The sequence below is a fragment of the Oenanthe melanoleuca genome, chromosome 8 (assembly GCF_029582105.1).
Source record: "Oenanthe melanoleuca isolate GR-GAL-2019-014 chromosome 8, OMel1.0, whole genome shotgun sequence".
Classification (NCBI taxonomy): Eukaryota; Metazoa; Chordata; class Aves; order Passeriformes; family Muscicapidae; genus Oenanthe; species Oenanthe melanoleuca.
Genome location: NC_079342.1, coordinates 7,242,590 through 7,262,839, shown reverse-complemented (window position 1 = coordinate 7,262,839; position 20,250 = coordinate 7,242,590). Strand labels below are relative to the sequence as shown.

At 36.5% G+C, this 20,250-nt stretch overlaps 1 protein-coding gene across 1 annotated transcript in view; it reads right to left on the bottom strand.

Moving 5' to 3' along the window:
- Positions 1-3,590: 3,590 nt before the first annotated feature.
- The window catches only part of VAV3 (vav guanine nucleotide exchange factor 3), a 138,772-nt gene continuing 122,112 nt past the window's right edge, over positions 3,591-20,250 (bottom strand). Inside the window, exons 25-27 of the mRNA XM_056497388.1 lie at positions 18,568-18,697; positions 7,901-8,052; positions 3,591-6,182 (exon numbers count right to left, since the gene is read on the bottom strand). Of these exons, the coding sequence (XP_056353363.1) occupies positions 6,141-6,182; positions 7,901-8,052; positions 18,568-18,697 (324 nt within the window). The 3' untranslated portion in view covers positions 3,591-6,140. The remainder of the gene's footprint in view (positions 6,183-7,900; positions 8,053-18,567; positions 18,698-20,250) is intronic.

Here is a 20,250-nt window from a genome sequence, read left to right as displayed (position 1 = left end):
TTTTGGGGGAAGGGTATAATTGGAAAGCACATCCCTGAGCATGGTATCTTAACTCCCTAGAGACACACTGAGACCATCAGTGACTTGAAAGGAAGAATGTCTAGGCTGGGAACCACTGCTTTTGGAAACTTGCTTTTTCTAAAGCCATGTGGCTCTTCAGTGTAGTACATAAAATAAAAAAATGCAATCAAATATTTTCTGTAGCAATCTTTTGTATACTTGTAGATGTAAACAAAATAAAATATTTACTAGCATGTCTCAGAAGATATAAAAAGGATTTTGTGGAACTGGTCTTACTGTATAAATTTGAGGAGTTGAAATCAAATTCTGGTAACAGGAAGACTAGACATGCATTCCCATATTCAGGGGAATTTACAAAAAAAAGGTAAGTTCCCCTAAAGTATGAATAAAAATTGCAAAGACTCAAAAGCTGAATCTAGACTTTGTTTAGATTTCTACAGTTTGATTTTTCCATATCCTACCATACTGATTTGGAGATCAACTGACCTCTTAATCATCCAATTCCATCTTTCCCTGATCCAATGCTCATGTTTACATCAAAGTACAACTGCAAAAAGCATAAATCTCTCTTTTCAAAATCAAATATCAAACTGCTATTTCACTCTCTACTTGGAATTGTTCTTGGGAATAGAGCAGTTGACAAGAAAGCTAACTAAAGTCTCATCCTGCAATAAAAATTAATGCTACAAAAACAAAAATCAGGCATGACTGCTTTTATGATCTGCCTGTATTTTTCTTCTCCTCACACAAGTGATGTAATACTTGTGGGACTTGTACCACACCTCAGCTGAACTTTGAACAGAGAAGAGAGAAGAGGTAGAAAAGATCTTTGTGCACACCCAGGTAACTGAGTAGGGTGGGGGTCTCCTGGCACATTCCACATTATTAATAGCTACAGGCTATAAGGGGATTATTGTAAAACTACCAGAGAAAAGGTTTCTTCAATTATACATATTTTCATTAGCCTTGTGCACAAGTAAGAATTATAATCCTAGAAATAATACTGCATCTCCTTGAGGAGACCTTTCAATTGCTTTGGGAAAAAAGACAACTAATTGAAAACAGATTTAGAGAATTATCTGGTAAGACTGGACCAAGTGCAAGAGTCCTTGATTAGGACCACAGTAGCAAATATTTTCCCACACAGTGACAAAAGAGAATTTCTGTTTCCAATCCAATGCTATCAAAAGACATATTTGAGGCAATCTTTTAGAAAAGTTACCACATACCAGGTTGTTTCTAACTCGAATGGTGTGGTATCAACTTTTTACTTCTTTTTTTCTGGTCTTCTGTATTTCTGTTCTTGCAAAAGCCATCTATTATGCTATCAATATTAAAATAAACCAGTTCTGAAAGAAGCAAACCAGCTTGATACCCCTTGGTAAACAGCCACCTCCAAAGCTGCCATTTTTTGTACCTGTAAGTTTACTTAAGGTCATATTGCAACATTTTATAATGAACTCACATATTTTCCAAAAAGCAGATTTATCAAGTAGAAAATTGGAAACCAGAAAAAAATCACCAATAACTTAAATATTCCAGGAGGCTTATTAAATAAAATCTAACTTCACAGTCATGTAAGCAGCAGAGATCCTCATAATGAATGGGCAGAATACACTACAGCAGATCAGGAATTATAAAACTAAATTAGAAACCCAAATTTCATTTGCTATAAAAACAAACGGCTCTTTGTTCTTCAGAAGGAAGTTGCTAAGATAATGCAATGAATCACCCTTCTGCAGTCAATTTCTGAAGCTTAATCCTTTCTATATTTCTTCTCACTAATTATATATGCATCACACATTTCAGCATTTTGTGAGAAAGTGGATATGATTAACATCTCATCTCACAGCTTCAGGAAGCTTAATTACTCACAACTACCCCTCCTCCATAGAGTGGACATGGAGGAAAGAGCAGAAATTCCACAGCATGTTCCAGAGCTTGGCTCCTGCTTCTCGTAGCAGCTTGGGACAGGACTGAGCATTACACACACACACAGAGCATCCCCGGCACTCCCTTCCCTTCATGCCTGCACTGGGTGTTCCCCACCCCAGACAGTGCTGGCTGCCACCACCCAGCTCTTGCAGCCTGTTTTACATCTGCAGCAAAAACACTGCTGGCAACAACTGAGGGCTCAGCTCTTGGTGGGCAGCCCTGCACTGCATCAAGCCTTCTCTAACTCTCTGCCATGCTCCCCAGTGAACAGAAGTTCACACAAAGAAGAAGATGACCCAAACTAACCAAAGAAATTGTCATATAATACCATGCTCAGCAATAAAATGGAGAGGAGGGAGTGCTTCCCCTGTCACTCAAATGAAATAAGCAGTGCTCTGAAGAGAACAACTTGAATGTCAGACAAAATAGTAATGCAAAGCTCTCAGCAGCCCAGTTTCCAGCAAGGAGACAAAATTAATAGAAACAAATATTTTTGAACAGAACATTAAAGTCAACAGAACAAAACCTGGGTCTGATGCTGGGTATTTTTTATAAACAAGCATCACCTCTTTCTAGATGTACCTCTGTCTCATCTTTATAAATAGCTAAAACCTCAAGAATTGTCCTGTTCTTCACAAAGCATCTCAAGCTTGCCTGTGAGGCAAAGGGGAAAGGAATCCTGGTTGGCATAATTTTCATTGTCGAGACAGATTTTTTCAAGCTTCCAAGCCTTGCAATGGAAAAGAACTACAGAGAACACAGCCACAAGTGGTTCTTATGCCCCAATTACAGTGCTTTCTCAATTTCTCACCCATCAGAGGACACATCTCACATACAAGAGGAAGGAGAATGTCTGTGACCAAGTGTGATACTCTTAACAAGAGCATTTAATTGGGAGACATTTTTGCATCCCACATTAGGTGTGACTTTTCGTTATGTGATATGTTCATGGGTGACAGGAAAATTATGCCTTACATCTGCAGAGATGTGTAAATGCCTCATTAGGTTTAATAATTATCTGTTAGAAGGGCAGTTCTGCAAGAAAATCTCTGTTACTGAAAAATGAAAGGGACACAAAAAAAACAACACTGCAACTGAACCGTCGCTGTCCTTGCTGAATTAATTCACCTGTCCAGAAATATTTTTATAAACACATTAATAATGAATGTTACATTGTAAAAAATACATGAATGGGCAACATCACAAAAAGGTTATCAAGTAGCCCATGAAATCAGACACAGACTGTATTTTCAGACTTGAGCTCAATTCAGCCTGAATTTATATGTTAATTCACATATGAGAGAGGAAGGAAAAAGAAGGTGGAAAAGATGTTGCTGTGAAAAGTTACACATTACACTTTTTAGGCACAACTTCTTTTCAATCAAAAAAACTACAACTATCATCTCTGACAGACAAAAATCAATAACATATGACTGATTCTCTAAAGCTAAAATGTAACAATAAATTAAAAAAAAAAAAAAAACCAAAAAAAAAAAAAAAAACCACAAAACAAAAAAGTCTCAGCACCTTCCTGGATGTGGCACAAGGTGTATTATCCTGACAAAAAAAAGTTCTCAGGGAAATCTATACTATCCCACTTACATTGACAACTCAGTTTTACAGCTAAAAAAAAGGATTTTATAAATCTTGGAGACCAAAACAAACCATTATCAACTTCTCGCAATGAGAAGGTGGTGAGACAAATGAAGCACAACCTTCACAGTAGCAAACTACATATTTTGACACATCATTAAACAAAAAAAATTAACCAGTTTATTATATTTAACATATTTACAAAATAGTACAAATTAAAGTATTGTAACTCCATTATTGCATGACAAAAAACAACTCCATACAGGCAAAAGCAGCACATGAAAGAGACGCTCCAGAATATTAAGGAAGTCTTTGGTACTCAAAATATAGTTTAAGATGCAGCATTAACTCAATCAATACAGGGCATTAAACACAGACAATGATATGTAGATTCACACCACAAAAGTAAAGTTTGCCTATGGCTTTCATTCTTCTCAAAGGATGACTACTGGACTCAGGAATTGCTCAGAAGCTTTACAACACTTTTAAGATGGAGAGAATACTCGAAATTATTCTAAACCCAAGCTGTTGAAAATGACTGATATATTTTTCAACTCATACTGAATTTAACTGCCTCTTCTCAGAACTACATGACAGTATAGCACTTCACAGACCTAGAGCCTATTCTTCTACCCCTTAAACAGGCAAAACTGGGAAAGAATCATCTTTGTCTGCTTAAGGAATATAGGATTAAGCTCACAATAGACAATCAAACTGCATGGCAAAACATGATCAAAGACTGCATACTCTAGCCTACACTGCTGTACACATAATTTACAAAATTTTTATGCATCATCTACATATTTACAAATGCTCTCAATTTTTCCATCAAGTAATGTACTCAACACAATCACAGTTTACATAATTTTGAGGTAAATCCTTGAAAGGTTAGAGCATCAGCAGATATTCATCTGCAAGGCTGAATCTCTCAAGTCAAGTTTCTAAGGAGAAGCTCCTCTCTTTCCCTTGGTCACACAGCACTGCCTGCCAGGTGTAGCAGATAGGTAAGATGGTTGCAAAGATGAATGGGGATTTTGTGACTTTTCTGTGTTGTGCTTGATTCTTCTTGATGGCCAGGAAAGGCCAGAAGAAGCAAAGAATCCTGGGGGCAGCCAAAGAGAAACCCAAATACATACTAGGACATTTTGCTCTGTGGACAAATAGTGGAGATTATGTTGCTTGTAGAGTGGGAAAACACTGAATTGTTAAATTCTGCAGTGTCAGTGGACACTAATTGTAAGATGCCATCAGGAAAAGAGGACAGGCAAATGCAAAAGAGAGGATGTGGGATAGAATGAATTAATTTCATTTAAGAGCTTGATTTTCTTTTGTTTTCAAGCCAGGTGTGACATTATTTAAATATTTAAAATTGCACATTTGAAGATGCCACCCACATTTATTTTAGTTTAGAACTACATTTCTGCCTCTTCATAATTACATTAAACACTGCCTCACCAAGCAGTGGACACCACTTTACAAGGCCTGATCTTTCATGCTGGCTAACCTTGACACATGTGGGAATGTTGAAAACACTGCAACAAGACAACTCCCTCACTGAACTGCCATTAACATCCCAGGCAATAAGAAAGGAAAGGGCAGAAAGAAGTTTGCAAGTTCCATTTGCATTCACAAAAAGTGATACATACTCCTGTCTAACTAGGAAAAGACAGTACTAAGTTGAAAGCATCAAAGTTCATCCAAATCAATCAAGAAGATAAACACTTCTGTTCTTGAGAAATGATATCATCTTGCATTAGTATTTTCTCCCTCAGAGTAAGTCTGCAATATTTATTTAATGTTATTGCTGAAAACTTTCAACTCGTCATGACTATCCCCCAGCTGCACTTTTATTGTCAGATGCTTAAATGGAAACACCTCGCATAAAAAGGCTTGAGATGACAATAAAAGGATCACACAATTCCACTTTGTGAATGTTTTTAAAGCAATACCACATCACTACACCTTTTTAGAATGCCTTTAAACAGACTGTTAGATTTAGGCAGGACCTCAAAGTAGCCAGTTAAGTAATTACATATGCATGAATGCTATTCATATTTACTACATATTTCCTTCAGAATGTTTTTGTGAGTGTAAAATGGTTTGTAAGTTGATAAGCAGTTTGATGTCTCAAGACAAGTCTACAGACTATACTTTATGCCCACTGGAATGATTGAAATCTGTTTTCTGCATGCAGTGATAAGGAATAATAAGCCTTCATCTCCTTGTACCATCACAGATGTTAGCTAGAAGAGAAATGTTAAATATTCAGCCATTGTTAGTACTCATGGTGTAGTACAGGGTGAAATGAAAAGGAACAAAGAATTTCATTTTCCAGAGATCTTCTGGGAAAGTGAGGTTGGACTTTGTACTGATCCCCAGTGATGGAAAACTGGCAGCTTGTTTCTTGCACAGCTCTGGGTAAGGTAATAATCTGTCAGCCCAAACTTCTGTATAAATCCCAACATTAAGACTGGAAGTTTCAGACAGACAAAAACGTTGCTGTTTAAATACTTAACAAGACTAATAACATAGTGAAGATATAAATTTTTATAATCCCTGAAACTGCTGGTCAGCAGAGGATAGTTTTTAATTCATTCGTCCTCTTCAACATAAGTTGATGGAAACCAGCCCACCTAAAAAGGAGGAAAGCAGAACAAAATAATACATGAGATGCACAAAGGTTTGGGGTTTTTTTTAATGGCTGAGCTAGGCACAACAGGGATGTGTCTGTTCAGTAAATACATTAATAAGATTGCAAAGATAAACTTGGCTGACCTGACACAGAAAGAAAAATAATAACAGATGATATAACAATAATTCGCAGATATGAAAATTTGGAGATCAACACCCTCTATGTCACTTCCTCCCCCAAAAAATCTAAAACACATTTGCCCAGATTGGAAGTCTAAAAGCTCAGAAAAATGCCAAGAGTGGTAGTAATTTTACTACAGGCAGGATACTGCTATTTTTTAAATGAGGAGTTAAACTTTTAACAGACTCCACCCAGGTCCAGTGAATCCTCTTATAAAGGAACACTGACTGATCTGATTGCTTTACATGGAGTTGAATTCCACTGCCACCAATACAGGTGCTGCACAAATGACACAATTAGACAGCAGTCTAGTGCCCTGCACTTCAGAAGTTATAAAATTATCTACATTCTGAAATTAATGTTGTGCCAAATAAGGTTTATGCAAGACACACAGTGATGCAATGTCAAATATTTCTTATTTCATGTATTTGCTTTAGGTTTCTTCAGACTTTCTTATACCTAAAGTCAATTTAACATTCATGAAAGAAATCCAAACCAAACCTAGAGCATGACTGGAAGGGATGACTGCAAAAATCTTTAGACTACCTTGATAAAATATCTCCAGAGGTGAGTTTATTATGTCAAGTCCAGGCTATGAAAGTTACAAAGGAATGCTAGCATGTAACAGGGCATCCTTTAAAATGTGGGCAGCTGCATTACAATGAGTTATTCAGCTTTCTTCACATGTAAAATATATATAGCACGATGGGTATTTCTTCTGCATCCCTATTTCTTCTGGTCTAATTGACTATTTAATAAGCTTAACCATTTAACATAACCAAGCTCACGTACACAATAAAAAATGCATAAAGCAGTAAGTCTGGACATTCACTCTAACTGCACTTGCAACTATCATTTCCAGCTTCCAGACAATTTACATTCTTCCACCTCACACTCCTTGACCCTGCATCTCAGCACTTTAGACATGGAAACAGCAGTCTCAAATACTTCTGACTAATCTGCATTATAAGGCAGTAAACTAAGACTGAAACAGTAAACCTTTTATAGGTCAAAACTGAAACTTCACTTCCAAGTCTCAGAGCAGGGTGTTAAGTGAGTTCATAAAAATCCCTGCTAAATATGTCACTTCATCTGGGCCACATTCATGGAGATCAAAGCAGCAGCCTTCTATAAAAAGGTGGCTGATTCCATGCATTGTAGTCTGGAAGAAAGATGTGGGAAATCATTCTGTGGTAAACAGAGTTGCAAAGCACCAGGAACCTGACCCCAAATATCTGTGTGCAAAACACTTCAAGAAAGGTCAACTGTAGCAGAGCTATTAATTCTGGTTATTTTCCAACCATATAACCTTGCCCAAATACTCAACCTGGTAGGTCACATTAAATAGCCAATAATTTATATGCTGGGAAAGCTACCTGGCATGAGCTCTGCCTCGCCCTTATGAAACAAAGATGAGAACATGTTCCATCTTGTGAATTTAAATACACACAATGTAGGAAGACATTTTTTCTTTTTTTAAACAAAATCACTGTCAGTGAAGGCAGAAAGAAAAAAGAAACGAAAAAAAAATCGTCTTACCCTTCCATTTACTTCACCTCTCCACCAGCCATTGGCACTCATCTTGGTATAAATTTTGACAACATCCCCTTTCAGTAAGGACAGCTCTCGCATGTCTCGTGCACAGAAGTCATACCTGGCTATGGCAATGCCTATCACCTTTGGGCTCAGCACTGAAAGGAAGCAGATGGTGAAATTATTAGGGTTGGTTAAATGAAACTATTGTTCATAGAAATACTGTAAAATATAAAACAAGAGTTTCACAATAACATACGCTGACATTCATTATACGCAAAACATCTGCACTACAAAGATCAAGAAGATTTAAATATAGGTGAATGGTCTAACAGCTGAAGGGATTTTTTGTGATTTTTTTGAATAGTCCTCTTTATTTTTAGAAGAAAAATCAAACTAGATGAGCCATAAATAAAATATTCCCAATCCTGGTATTGCTAAATACATTTGCAATTATTTTATTCTTGTGCTTCATAATAAAACTTGCTGCCAGTTATATGCATCAACATATTTTACAGGTCACTAATTTCTTTCCAAAAGAATTATTAGCATTTACAGTTGATTTAACTTTAGACCTCTAATGAAGCAAAACAAACAGAATAAGGTGCTGTTCTTTCAAAAAACAGCTCCCAAGTTAAATATTAATGCACTTAAAACTGGAAGCTAACATCAGCATGAGCAAAAAGGTACAGACTTTCTACAGGAAATTTCCATGGATCATTTGTCACAATCTGCATTAATATTGATTGATGTAAACCTACTCTTTTCAGAAGTTTTTTCTGTAAATCATCAATGAATTTTTTCTATAAAATTAAGGCTCAGTGAAATTAACACTTTAAAGTTTTCAGTATAGAAGAATTTTGCCAATGTAAAGCCCAGACATTTTAAACAATAAAAAGCTGTTAAAGACTTTTAAAAAGCAAAGGTTCAAAAAGCCTCACTTCAAAAACCAGTTCCTTTTTCTAAATAGTTCTATAGGAAATTATGCTTCCAACACTGATGTAGAATGCTCGAACTTGCAAAAGAAATCCTCAATGATTTTAGTGTGAGGACAATGAGATGAGAGTGGGCATGGCCTAACAGAAGACCTTTGACTTGAGCATTTTAGAAAGAACATCTACAACTCCATGGCATTTTGTAGTTGGATTACTTGGCCACAGCATTTTTCAGCCTTTTTTCCCATTAATGTCACTGTTTTCCAATGTAAATCACTCTAAGAGGAGTTCAGGAGCACAGGCAAGCTTCCTTTGAAAAGATTTCAGAAGAATTCATATGATCATAATGGATAACTTGATATCATGTACATAGAATCATATCTCCTCAGAGCCCATTCACATTTGTTAGAAATGCCCAATCTTCATTAGGAAATGCTTTTAAAATTCTAGTTTGGCAATGCCCTCAACAATGTAATACTAAGAATTCATATCCAGTTGCCTTTAATTTAAATCAGGAACCCAAAACGTGGCAACTTAGCTGAGAAATCTTAACAGTTTCAGTTCTGCTTGCGTTTTAAGTTTTCTTCTGACTGCACTGGATTATAGATACAAAATAGTATTAAATATCTGAAAATTATTATATGTTCAAATACTTTCAGCTTAAAGAGAAAATGCAAATTATTTTAAACTAACAAGGAATACTACATTTAAAATACTCAGAATGCTGAAAAAAACAGTTTTGACAACAGATAATGGCCTAGTTTACATCACATCACTAAAGTTTAGTCTAACATTCCTGACTGCTTATGTAGGGTACACTTATCAGACACTTGATAAATTATGCAAAAGATGCCATACAGCAGAGAATCAACCTCTCAATTTATTGCTTATATTGATGTTGCAAAAATCTAGGTGACATATTAAGCACATCAAAGTTCAAAAATTATTTTTTTCCCCTATTAGCCAGTGAGATGTAGATGCTACTTGTTTAGATCCTGGTAATGTCCTATACCTTAACAGCATTACAGTAATCAATTTTACAGGGAAAGAGCACATCATGGGCACCAATTGTTTTGGAGAAAGAAAGAAAGAAAAAGTGCAGTTATTGATTGCAGGGTCAGTAACCATTCACAGGTGTGCAGCAATATCACTGGCAGATTTGGAGAAGCATTGCAGGATGCAAGGAATGATTCTGGGGAGCAGGGTATAATTTCAGATTCTAGAATAAAGGGGCAAGGAAAAATTACAGGAAGCAAAGATGAACAAATTTGAGAAAATGGGGAAGAAAAGAACTAAGAAGGGTAGAACTGCACAGAGGAATAATAAAAATGGAAAACAGCAAGGAAAATCAGGATAAAGAAGAAAGAGGAGCACATCTGGGGGAAAGGAGAACTTTTAAGTCTTTTTCAAGTCACAAAGCAGAGAAGAAAAGGATAAAGAAGCAAGAGAAATCAAAACCATCTATCTTCAAAGTCTTGAGGCAGAAAGTAGCAGAATTTAGATTAATTTAGAATCCAAGATCCATATTTTCAAATAAAAGTGAAGCTCATGATAGGAAATATATAAAAGGAAGTCAGATGAGTGATGGAATACAGGAAAAGTGACAGTGTTAATTTTCAAAAAAAAATATTAACCATATTTCTCTGCTGACACAGTCACAAAAACAACTTGAGTAGGGACTCTCAACCCTGAATTCCCAATTAGTGCTGTCCCAGGATAAATAAAACGTGAGGGAAGTCAACGCATGGAAAGGACACCTGTACAGATGGGACAGAGAAGGAACACTGAATGAAGGACAGAAAGAGGATAGCTACAGGAAGAATGCAGAGAGAATGGGATTAACAGCATAGATCAGTGGAAGGAAAGGGCCCAACAGGTGGATCAATGTGAATGAGAAATTAAAGAGGGGGGGAAGAGAAAGTGTTAAAAAAGAAAATAAACTGTTGAGAAAGCAATAATAAATAAACCTTGTGTAATAGAAGTGAGGTACTCAGAGAACTAACTGGAAATAGAGCAAGAAATCCAAAGGCGGTGAATAAAAAGCATGTGTGAGTGAGAACATGCTTCTACTGAATCCAGCCTTTCCTTCTGCAAACAGAAAATGATAACTACAGGAGCTGTAATGAGCTTTGATTTACACTGGAATATGTTGGACATTAACAGTGAAATAGATGTGCTGAAAATGAATTTTAATACTAGTTTGAGCCACTGATGATGCATCTGGGGTGCAAACAACAAGGTTCCCTGTGATCACAGCAGGCTGGTCTAACTCACGTGCTTGAACTCCATGAAGGTCACTGCAGTGTTATTAAAGCTGTGAGGAGTTGTTTCTCTCTCCTTGTGCTCTGGCCTCCTCATAAATCTGCAGCCATTGCCCTGAGGGCTCCTCCTGTGTATCAGTTTCCATGCTCCTTGAAGCCATGTACCTTTACTTGTACATTTACTGTTTCACCAAATCTCAGTGCTGTTATCCAGGCACAGGCAGCACCTTCAGTAGTGCTCAGCAGTCAGCTTAACCCTCTCCTGTGTTACTAGCTTCCATATCAGCAACTAAGCCAGCTCTGAAGATACTTTTGAAAAAAATATTTGTAATACCATTAAATAAGTATTTGGTCTTTTAATGTAGTCAAATTATTGGGCTGTTTTTATAAAGAAGGTTTACTACAAACACATGAAGCAATGCAGCTTAGCACTCAGAATGTAATGGGTAGATAAGCTTAATTAAGCACTGCAGATCAATGTTTTCCTTTAATATTTTGCATTTGTGTAACAAAATACTTAAACTGGCATATTGTGATATGCAAGACATTGAATTGATACCTAGTGTTATAGTTATTATTGAATTCTCTGATACAGCAGTTTTTCATATGAAAAAAGGGAATGTTGTTATAATTGACTGGAGCCACGTGTGGGAATACATGGGAATGTGTCATAGAGTTAAAGTAACTGAGTCTTGATTGATCTTTCCATCACTGTAGGCCACTTCATAATTTTGTTCCCATGGAAGAGATACCAGTTTCACTAAGAATGGAATCTACAGTCAAGTACTAGGCAATTGAATGCAAGATCTCCTCTTCTATCCCAGCCCAAAAGGCCAAAAGCTCACAGCATTTACCTTGAGCAAAGAGCTAAAACTTAACTCTTTCATGTTGTTTCAAATCAGATGAGTCATTCAGGGGGTTCAGCTGAGCACTGTCACCACAGGGCAAACACCTCCACCAAAATGGCTTTCTACTCATCTTTTCTACAGAGGTGTCCATTTATAAAAGCAAATGCTTTCTAGCTTGGATTCTCAGTATTGTTGTGACTACTGAAAGGAAGTATGTGCCCCAAAAATATCCATAGATAAGGGCATAGAAATGGAAGAAACAACTGAGAGGCAAAGCATCCAAGTGTAGTCTAAGACATGGAGACTGAAATCCCTGGGGTGAATCAAGAGAGGGGTCATCAGAGATGCTCTCAGCACAAGTGAGTGCAGTAGCCATTCTACTACTGAGCTGCCACTTATGCTCTTTTCCCCTCAAGAATCTGGAAAGCCCCAAGAATCCTTCCCAGAGTACTAAATAATTCAGACAACTTTTGTGGGGCAGGTGTATAACACACTGCCCACTGAGATCATGTGACTCCATCTGCATGTGTGATGCAGGACACCTTTCTTCCCTAGAGCAAAAGCCAGCCTAAATCCTGCTCTGCACAGCCCAGGCAGTGTCCTCCACCCCTGCACACAAAGGCAGGCCAGTGGAACGGGAGCAAATGCTGAGTTCTCCACATCAGCAGCTCCGTGCTCCTCAAGGGCATTCACCTTTCTACTGGCAAAATTCTTCTTAAATTGTCCAGCAATGCAGTTCACCTCTTTGCAGACCAGATCTTAGAGACAGAGCAAATCATACTCATACTGATGCACTGACTGAGGCTACCAATGGCACTACTTTTAGCATTCTTATGCAACTTCTTAGTTTGGAATGATTGCATCTATTAAAGCCAAAGATGGTTAAATGGAAATAAAGAAAACAATATTTAGAAAACAGATGGGCAAAATTAATTAACAATGCTAATGCAGAATTTAACGAAAGCATTCTCTATTAAAAAAAACAACTACTGTATTCTAAGATGCTACTGCAGTATGATTTGCTGCAGGGATGGGACGAATTTATTATTTACCAACAAGCAGTAAGACTTCCATGTTTGTGCATTTGAACAAATACATTAAAAATATATAGCTCATAGGTGTCAACTGCATAGTAAATTAACAGTCAAGTGGTGATGGAATCTGCTGCAACTACTGAGCTTTGCAACACCTATTCAAACTGCTTATTGCAATAAGCAGTAATAATTTAAAAGTTTGAGAGTTTGACTTTTGTTACACTCCAAGAATAACAAGTAATAAATCCATTTCTGGAGTCAGAGAAGAGCTGAAGTATTAGATTCGTCCCTTCCCTCACTTGCTGCACACAGAAACAACAGAAGTAAATTTAGAAGAAATATAAAAGCAGTAAAGCAGTACCTGACCAGAAAGGAGTGGAGGAAGGGGGAACAAAGCTGTAGTCTGGAGGAGTTACAAAAGAAAACCCACAGAACAAAGAAGGGGCTTAGAGGAAAAAAAAGAGAAAAAGAGAAAAGCAAAAGAACATTGAAATATTGGCATAAGATTTAAATAATAGTTTTTTAACTATATAATTCACTGATAATAAGGAAACTAAGGTTCCCTACTAAGGATGTCTGCAAGGAAATTGACTGTAATAACTAAAAAATTTGGCTCTGTGATTTAATTTTAAACAATTGCATTTTTCAAAGAGTAAAGTAGGAAGAAGTCACCCATTTAGGATTTTAGAGAAGCAAATTGTAATTGTAGCCTCTTGCAAATATTTTCAGATTTAACAAAAGGTTTTTTTAATTCTTTGTGTGCCCCACTTCTTACCATTACAAAATCAAGAACTCATGCATACATAAATGCTCTTGAGCCCAGAAACACTAGTCACGTGCCCTTAATTAGGATATACTTTAAGTTGACCTGGAGTCAACACCATATTATGGCATGGAAAAAAAGCATGAATTCTGCCCTGTTAATCATCAACATCAATGGGAATTCCACAGCCATCTACATCCTCTAAAGCCCAAACAGTACTGCTCATTAAGCTTGCCTAAGCTAGGCCTAGGCAGATCCAGCACCTCATCCTAAGCCCCTATAGCAGCTTCCCTGAGTGAAAGCCACAGGTGATCTTGCTCCATTGTCAACAAAACTAGAGGCGATTTTTAAATGCAAAAATTAGATGAAATTAATTATAATTGCTTCAAGTGAATATTGATCTGCTCTCACATTTTGTCCCTTTTTTAAAGAGGCAATAAAGATATATAGTATGCATGTCTAATAAAGTTGAGATCTTTGCTCCCAGCTGTGACTTAGAAAGGTACATCCATCTCAACAGGATAAATGATAATGCAGCCTCTAAATTATAGCTAATAATATCTGTAATTACTGAGCAAGAATTTTCCTTCAAAAAGTAGCAGGTTTATATTTATCACTTACAGCTACTTCTCTGAATTTATTCTTCTGACTAACCATGAAACACAATAATTTTGCTCCAAAATGGTACTTGCAGGAATGATGATTAGAAAAATTTTGTGCAAGAATCCATGGTGAAGGTAATGGTACAGTTATGTGCATCTTACCTGGATGACAATAGATACATTTGTGACAAGGAAACTACAAGCAGAAATAAAATAAACAGGACTGGCACTGTATTTTAATATTCATAAACCTTGGGTTTAGAAATTTAAAAAAAAAATCCACAACACCGACAGCACTTTAGGTTAGTGTCTCATAGGATAAGAAAACCATGCTCCAGGGCCTCTTACACTCTGGAAACTCTTCTGATCCTTCACAATGATGACACTTTCTCCACCTCTAACATTGAATGGACTATCTGGCACACATGAGGGGCTCCTTTATCCTGGAGACAGTAACCCCAAGTGACAGCTCTGTGGGGAATTGTGCTACACAAACCAAAAGGGCCACCAGACTGAAAAGAAGTGCCCATTCTTAGAGGCAAATACCTGCCTTTATTCCTCCAAAAGCACAATGGCAGAGTGCAACAGCAACCCACAGGAACACACCCATGTTAGGTGCCATATAGGGGGGGCTGATCCTTAGCTGAGCAGACTTTATCCTGATTTTTCTCTCTCATATAGCTGGAGGTTTGGTTTTATGTGTTAAATTCTGGACAAGTAAACCTGTGAAGGCAAGGAAATCCTACTAGATTTCTACAGATAACTGATCTGTTTTGATGATAGGGTGTTGGTGTTGGCTTCTAAGCAGAAAAGCTGAATTATTTTGATTCCCCAAGGGTTGGGATGATACTTTTATTTTACTTTACTAATAGATACCTTTACATGTTAATGCATTTAGTTAATGCATCAAGCATAAGTAGGATGTCACACACCTACTCCTAGTTAATTGTCAAGAAAAATATCACTCAAGTAGGACTTGGCTTCATGATTTAGGTTACTTTAAAATCTAAATTTCATAAAGATTCAAATTTCTCAGTATGATTGTGCACTGCATCAGCAAATCAGAATAAAGTGCCATTATTCTACTCCACAGAGTAATGTCCACTCTTCTTTCCTTTTTGCCTTTATTTCATTAACTGGTTGATCATTCCTGTAATCTAATGTAAGAATTAGTATTTTTCTCTGTAGCAAAACAAAACTGATCATACTGTGTGTGTCTAGAAAAGCCTAAGACTGAAAAATTAAGATGAAAGAATATACCATTTATCAAAAAATCTTCCAATTAACTTGAACTTCTATATTGGCAAAAGTAAACATCTGACAGCATTTACAACCACATTAAAAGTGTACAATGAATATGAGCACAACACAGGTGACTTCTGCAAGACAAGGAGACTAAAAAGCAAAGCTTTAACCCAAGTGGGAAGCCAAAAACTGGAAAGCCAAAATAACTATACCACTAAAACAGAGATCTTTATTCTAGAAAATTATTCAAAAAATCAAGAAGATGCTGAATCAACAATCAAATTCCCTGAAAATTTAAGAAGTTACAAGGTGACTTATTTTGATTCCTATCAGAAATTACAAGTTAAATGAAATACCAGTTGTTTTTCTTTTCCCATATGGGTAAATGAAAACATAACAAATATTAAAAAAAAATTACCATACTCCTTTCTCACTCTTTTCTGAGAAGTCAGTTCAGTATTGCCATTCAATTTCACAGCAGCTCAAAGACCTTAGCAGCAGAAAATGATATAACTGTCAAAGTCTGAGGTGGTTCTACTAATGTTTTTTAGAAATACTTTTCCCACTTATTCTGTCAGTTATATATCCTAAAGATCAGCAGTTTTGAAAACAAAAAGCTGATGTCTTTTCAAAAGATAGCTTCATTAAAAAATCTAAGTATGTGAATAGTATAGAGAAAAATACTGTGTTAAACTCAAATCCTTCTTTAAATCAGCTTCAAACTGTCAAAGCCCATTGCATTCACTAGCTTCAGCCCCATGCTGAGTAGTTGCAAAATTGAAAAAATATGGGAAAGTGCCCTCCCTCTCTTCAGCTACTTTGTCTGGCTTCCTTCCAACAATTGTTTTTATTGCACTTGGATTATGTGGGAAGAGAGAAGAAAATCAGCTGTGTGGTGGTCCTCAGTGAGGGTTGTGAGTAAACTCCATGTCCAAGTGCTGCCCCACATGACTTATTTGCTTCCCCTACTAAACCAAACCTAAAGCAGCCTAAAGCATCCCAAATTCTTTGTAAATTCAGCCCAGCACAGCCTAGATGTAAGGCTTTTCTCACATTAGCCTGGTACAATGAACAAGACAGCTTAAAAACCAAGCAGAGTGATCCATGGATGGATTGTTCATCATGGACATTTTGGTTGAACAAACAAAACAAAACAAACAAGAAAAGAAACAAAGAAATCACCACACTGATGGGGACACACTTTACTGTCCAGTCCATTAAAGGAAGTGTAATTCAGGGTCAAGCTGGATAAAGCAGCAGAATTATGGAAATCTATTAGACTTTACATGAGGACTTGGGGAATTGAAAGGTTTTTCAGGTCAGTTTGGTCAAGAGAAGACCTGCAGTTTCCACCAGCACAGTTTGTAGCACCAAAGGGCTGATAGTTACTGTAGCAGAGATGCATTTCCTCATCACCTTGACTAAAATGAGAGCATCCCTCAGTCATTTCTCTTGCTCTCCCACATACTGCCTAAAAGATCTTGTAAAAGAAGAGGTTTTCTTTTGTATGATGACTGAAGTTAATGAGGATGTACCATAAATCTTGTATCCTGTAAAGTAGGAAATGATTGGGCCCTTGCAGAGTAAGAAGTTGGTGGACAGTATAGAAAGATTCTAACTGGCCTAAGAAACAGAAAACAATCTGGGTCTGCTCACGGTCAATAATAACTCAAACAAATACAAAGTAAATCAAGCAGGACATGTCCTTTCAACAATTAAAGCCTCAGTGCTGTGCAGAGGCAAGGGGTAAGGAAAGCACAAGAGATGGCAAGAGGAAGAGAGAAGCACAGGGAGACCAGGAGCTAAAGGGACAGGAAAGGACAGGGCAGAGAAATCCACCAGGAATGGACATGAACAGCACGGAGGAGACAACAGACACAAGTCCTGGGAAGCAGTGAGGGAGAACAGAAATGGAAAGATGATAAATTGGGAGGTAGAGACACTAAATGAAATGCCCAGAGATACAGTGGTTTCTTACAATCCCTTGTCCTAAATTATCTTCACTTTAATTACCTCTAAAGTTACAGTAATGTTATGGAACTGAGGCAAGCAAGTAAACAAAACTCACAAACACAGCAAATGAATATAACAAAACCACCATCATCATCACAGAGACTAGACTGGACCTTTTAGGCTGTTACAGCAGCCTTCAAATTGTTAAAATCCCCATAAATTTTTGTCTTCCTCTTATTATCTGTTACAGTACAAAGATGCAGCCAATGACTGCAAATCTATTAATTGCTCTTTGACAGAAACATTAATATTTTCCAGAGGCCAGCCATGTGGTAGGTTTTACCATTAACACTGAACCTGCCCATGTCCTAAAAATCATGCTAACTTCCACTTAAACTGTAATAGCTTAAATAAAGGACAGGATATGCATTGCAAACCTTCTCAGTTTATTTCTAAACTTCACAACTTTTTAACTCCTATTTACATAATAGTTCATTAACTTTCAGAAGCTTAGTAAGGGAACTCTAATAAACATTAGATATGTTATACATACATACAATATTAACATATTTCCATGTTAAAAAACATGCAAAACATAATTAGAATATAGTAAATCTAATTTTTTTGACACAATTCTTTGGTATTACTGAGATGCTACTTCATAGGACTATGATTCAAGACTGATTTATTTAAATCCCCTTTTAAGGATTAGAAATTGTCACAGACATCAACACTTGTGGCTGCACATATGCAAATTTCTTAAGAAACTAGGCAAGATGCAGTTTAATCTCTCACCAGCATGTCTAATAGATTTTTTGAATATTGGGGAGTTTTTAAGTTTGGCAGCAAGACAAGCTTGCTAGACATGTTTATAAATCTCCTGGCAGATCTGAATCTGCTTAGCTTCAAAATATCCTAGCTAAAAGCATTGCCATAGTAATTGGTTATATGTCAAAAATGGAAGATGAAGATGCTCTAAGTATCTTGTATATATGTGACAAACAGTAATATACAAAAATTTATAATCCTCACCATTGCCACCTGTTCTGTTACTCCTCTGTCCCACTGAGTTTTCAGATTCTTTGTATGGAAATTGAAGAGTAGTATCCAAACTTCGAAAACCTTCTTTGAGAGAGTGGTGCTTGTAGTATTCTATGAGTTCCTTTCAGAAAGGAAAAACACTTTCATTGGAAACTGAAATCCCATACTATTCAGCATTCTAGCCAATGACAGTTTAATTATGCAAGTAGCCTTATTTTATAATAGAACCCATAGAACATGCTTATTTTTTAAAATATAAAGTACCCTAAAAACTGACAGCTTTCATGTTCCCACTTAAAAGAAATTAAAACAAAATAAACAAAAAAGGCACCCCAAAAATCAGTCAGAATTTGCTGCTCCTTTAGGTCAGGCTGAGGATGTCTTTGCTTTTCTGGAGTCAGATAAAAGGCAAGGTCAGCTTCTTGCTAAGGATGGAACAATAAATGTCTCTGTTTTTTCAAATCTCTTTTGTAATGATAAATTATGTTTATTTACAAATGTATTTGTAAGTACACAGATCTGAAATAAAGCACATGGCTTATAAGTTAACAGCAACTTAATGTGCAGATACTCAGATGATGTAAAACTTCCAAGGCAGGGCAGGCTTGGGGGGTGTCAGACAGTGCACACTGACTGAAAAAATCCAGCATTTCACATTCTCCTTGTACCCAATCCAAAAATTTCATCATCTCTCTGTGTGTGCATCTATATAAGCATTCACAGCTACACACAAGAATATTTTACACACATATATATGCAAAAATTCATAAATGTAAATATAAAAGTATAGCTGAAATAGTTGATGTAACCAAGAAGATAAGCTACTCAAATTCCTACTCTAAAGAAGGCAACACCCATCAAAATTCTGTCAGCTCATGCTATTCTTCTGAAATCTTCAACCCCTGCCATTGTCTGTTACATTTGAATTAGCCCTAGAAATGTCAATATCACATAGTTTGTACACAGAGCTAGAACAGGATTAAAAGTGACCAGACAATTCAAAGCAAATGTACTTCAATTGATCCATTCAAATGTGGGATTTCACCCTTCAGAAATGCAAGCACAAAGCAAGTATTTACTGTAAACCCTTCACTCCATTCCACTTACTTATATTTAGATTTGCAAAATCAGTTGACCAAGCCAAGCTAAGGTCAAAATTAGGAGATTCTTCCTTCTTGGAAAAAATCCCCAAGAAAAGAAAAAACAAGCAAACAAAAAAACAAAACAAAACAAAAAAAAAAAAAAAAACAGCACCACAAAAAGCTACCAAATTATTATTATTAGCCTATAATAGCCTACATCACTAATACTAAGAACTCATTGGGCTTTGCTGTTTGATATCAGCACATCACACTAACTAGAATGTCTGCAACGAAATTTACTCCCATATCATCACTGAATATTCAGACATTCAAATTTCCAAGGCAATGCTGTGTGTGATTGTAAGTAGCATTCAAAGTAGGATATCTGGATAAATGGAAAATAATCAGTATGAAACTTTTGTTATCTTTTTGCACAGTGTAAGTCTGTAAGAACTGTGTTGTTTGGTAAAAGTAATTAGAATTCCAAACAGACAGTTGTTGGCAAAATAAGTTAAATGGGTTTAAACTGAGGAAAAAGGAAAATTCACTTCATGTCACAGATTCAGTTACTTTTAAAGATTAGGTTTTTATT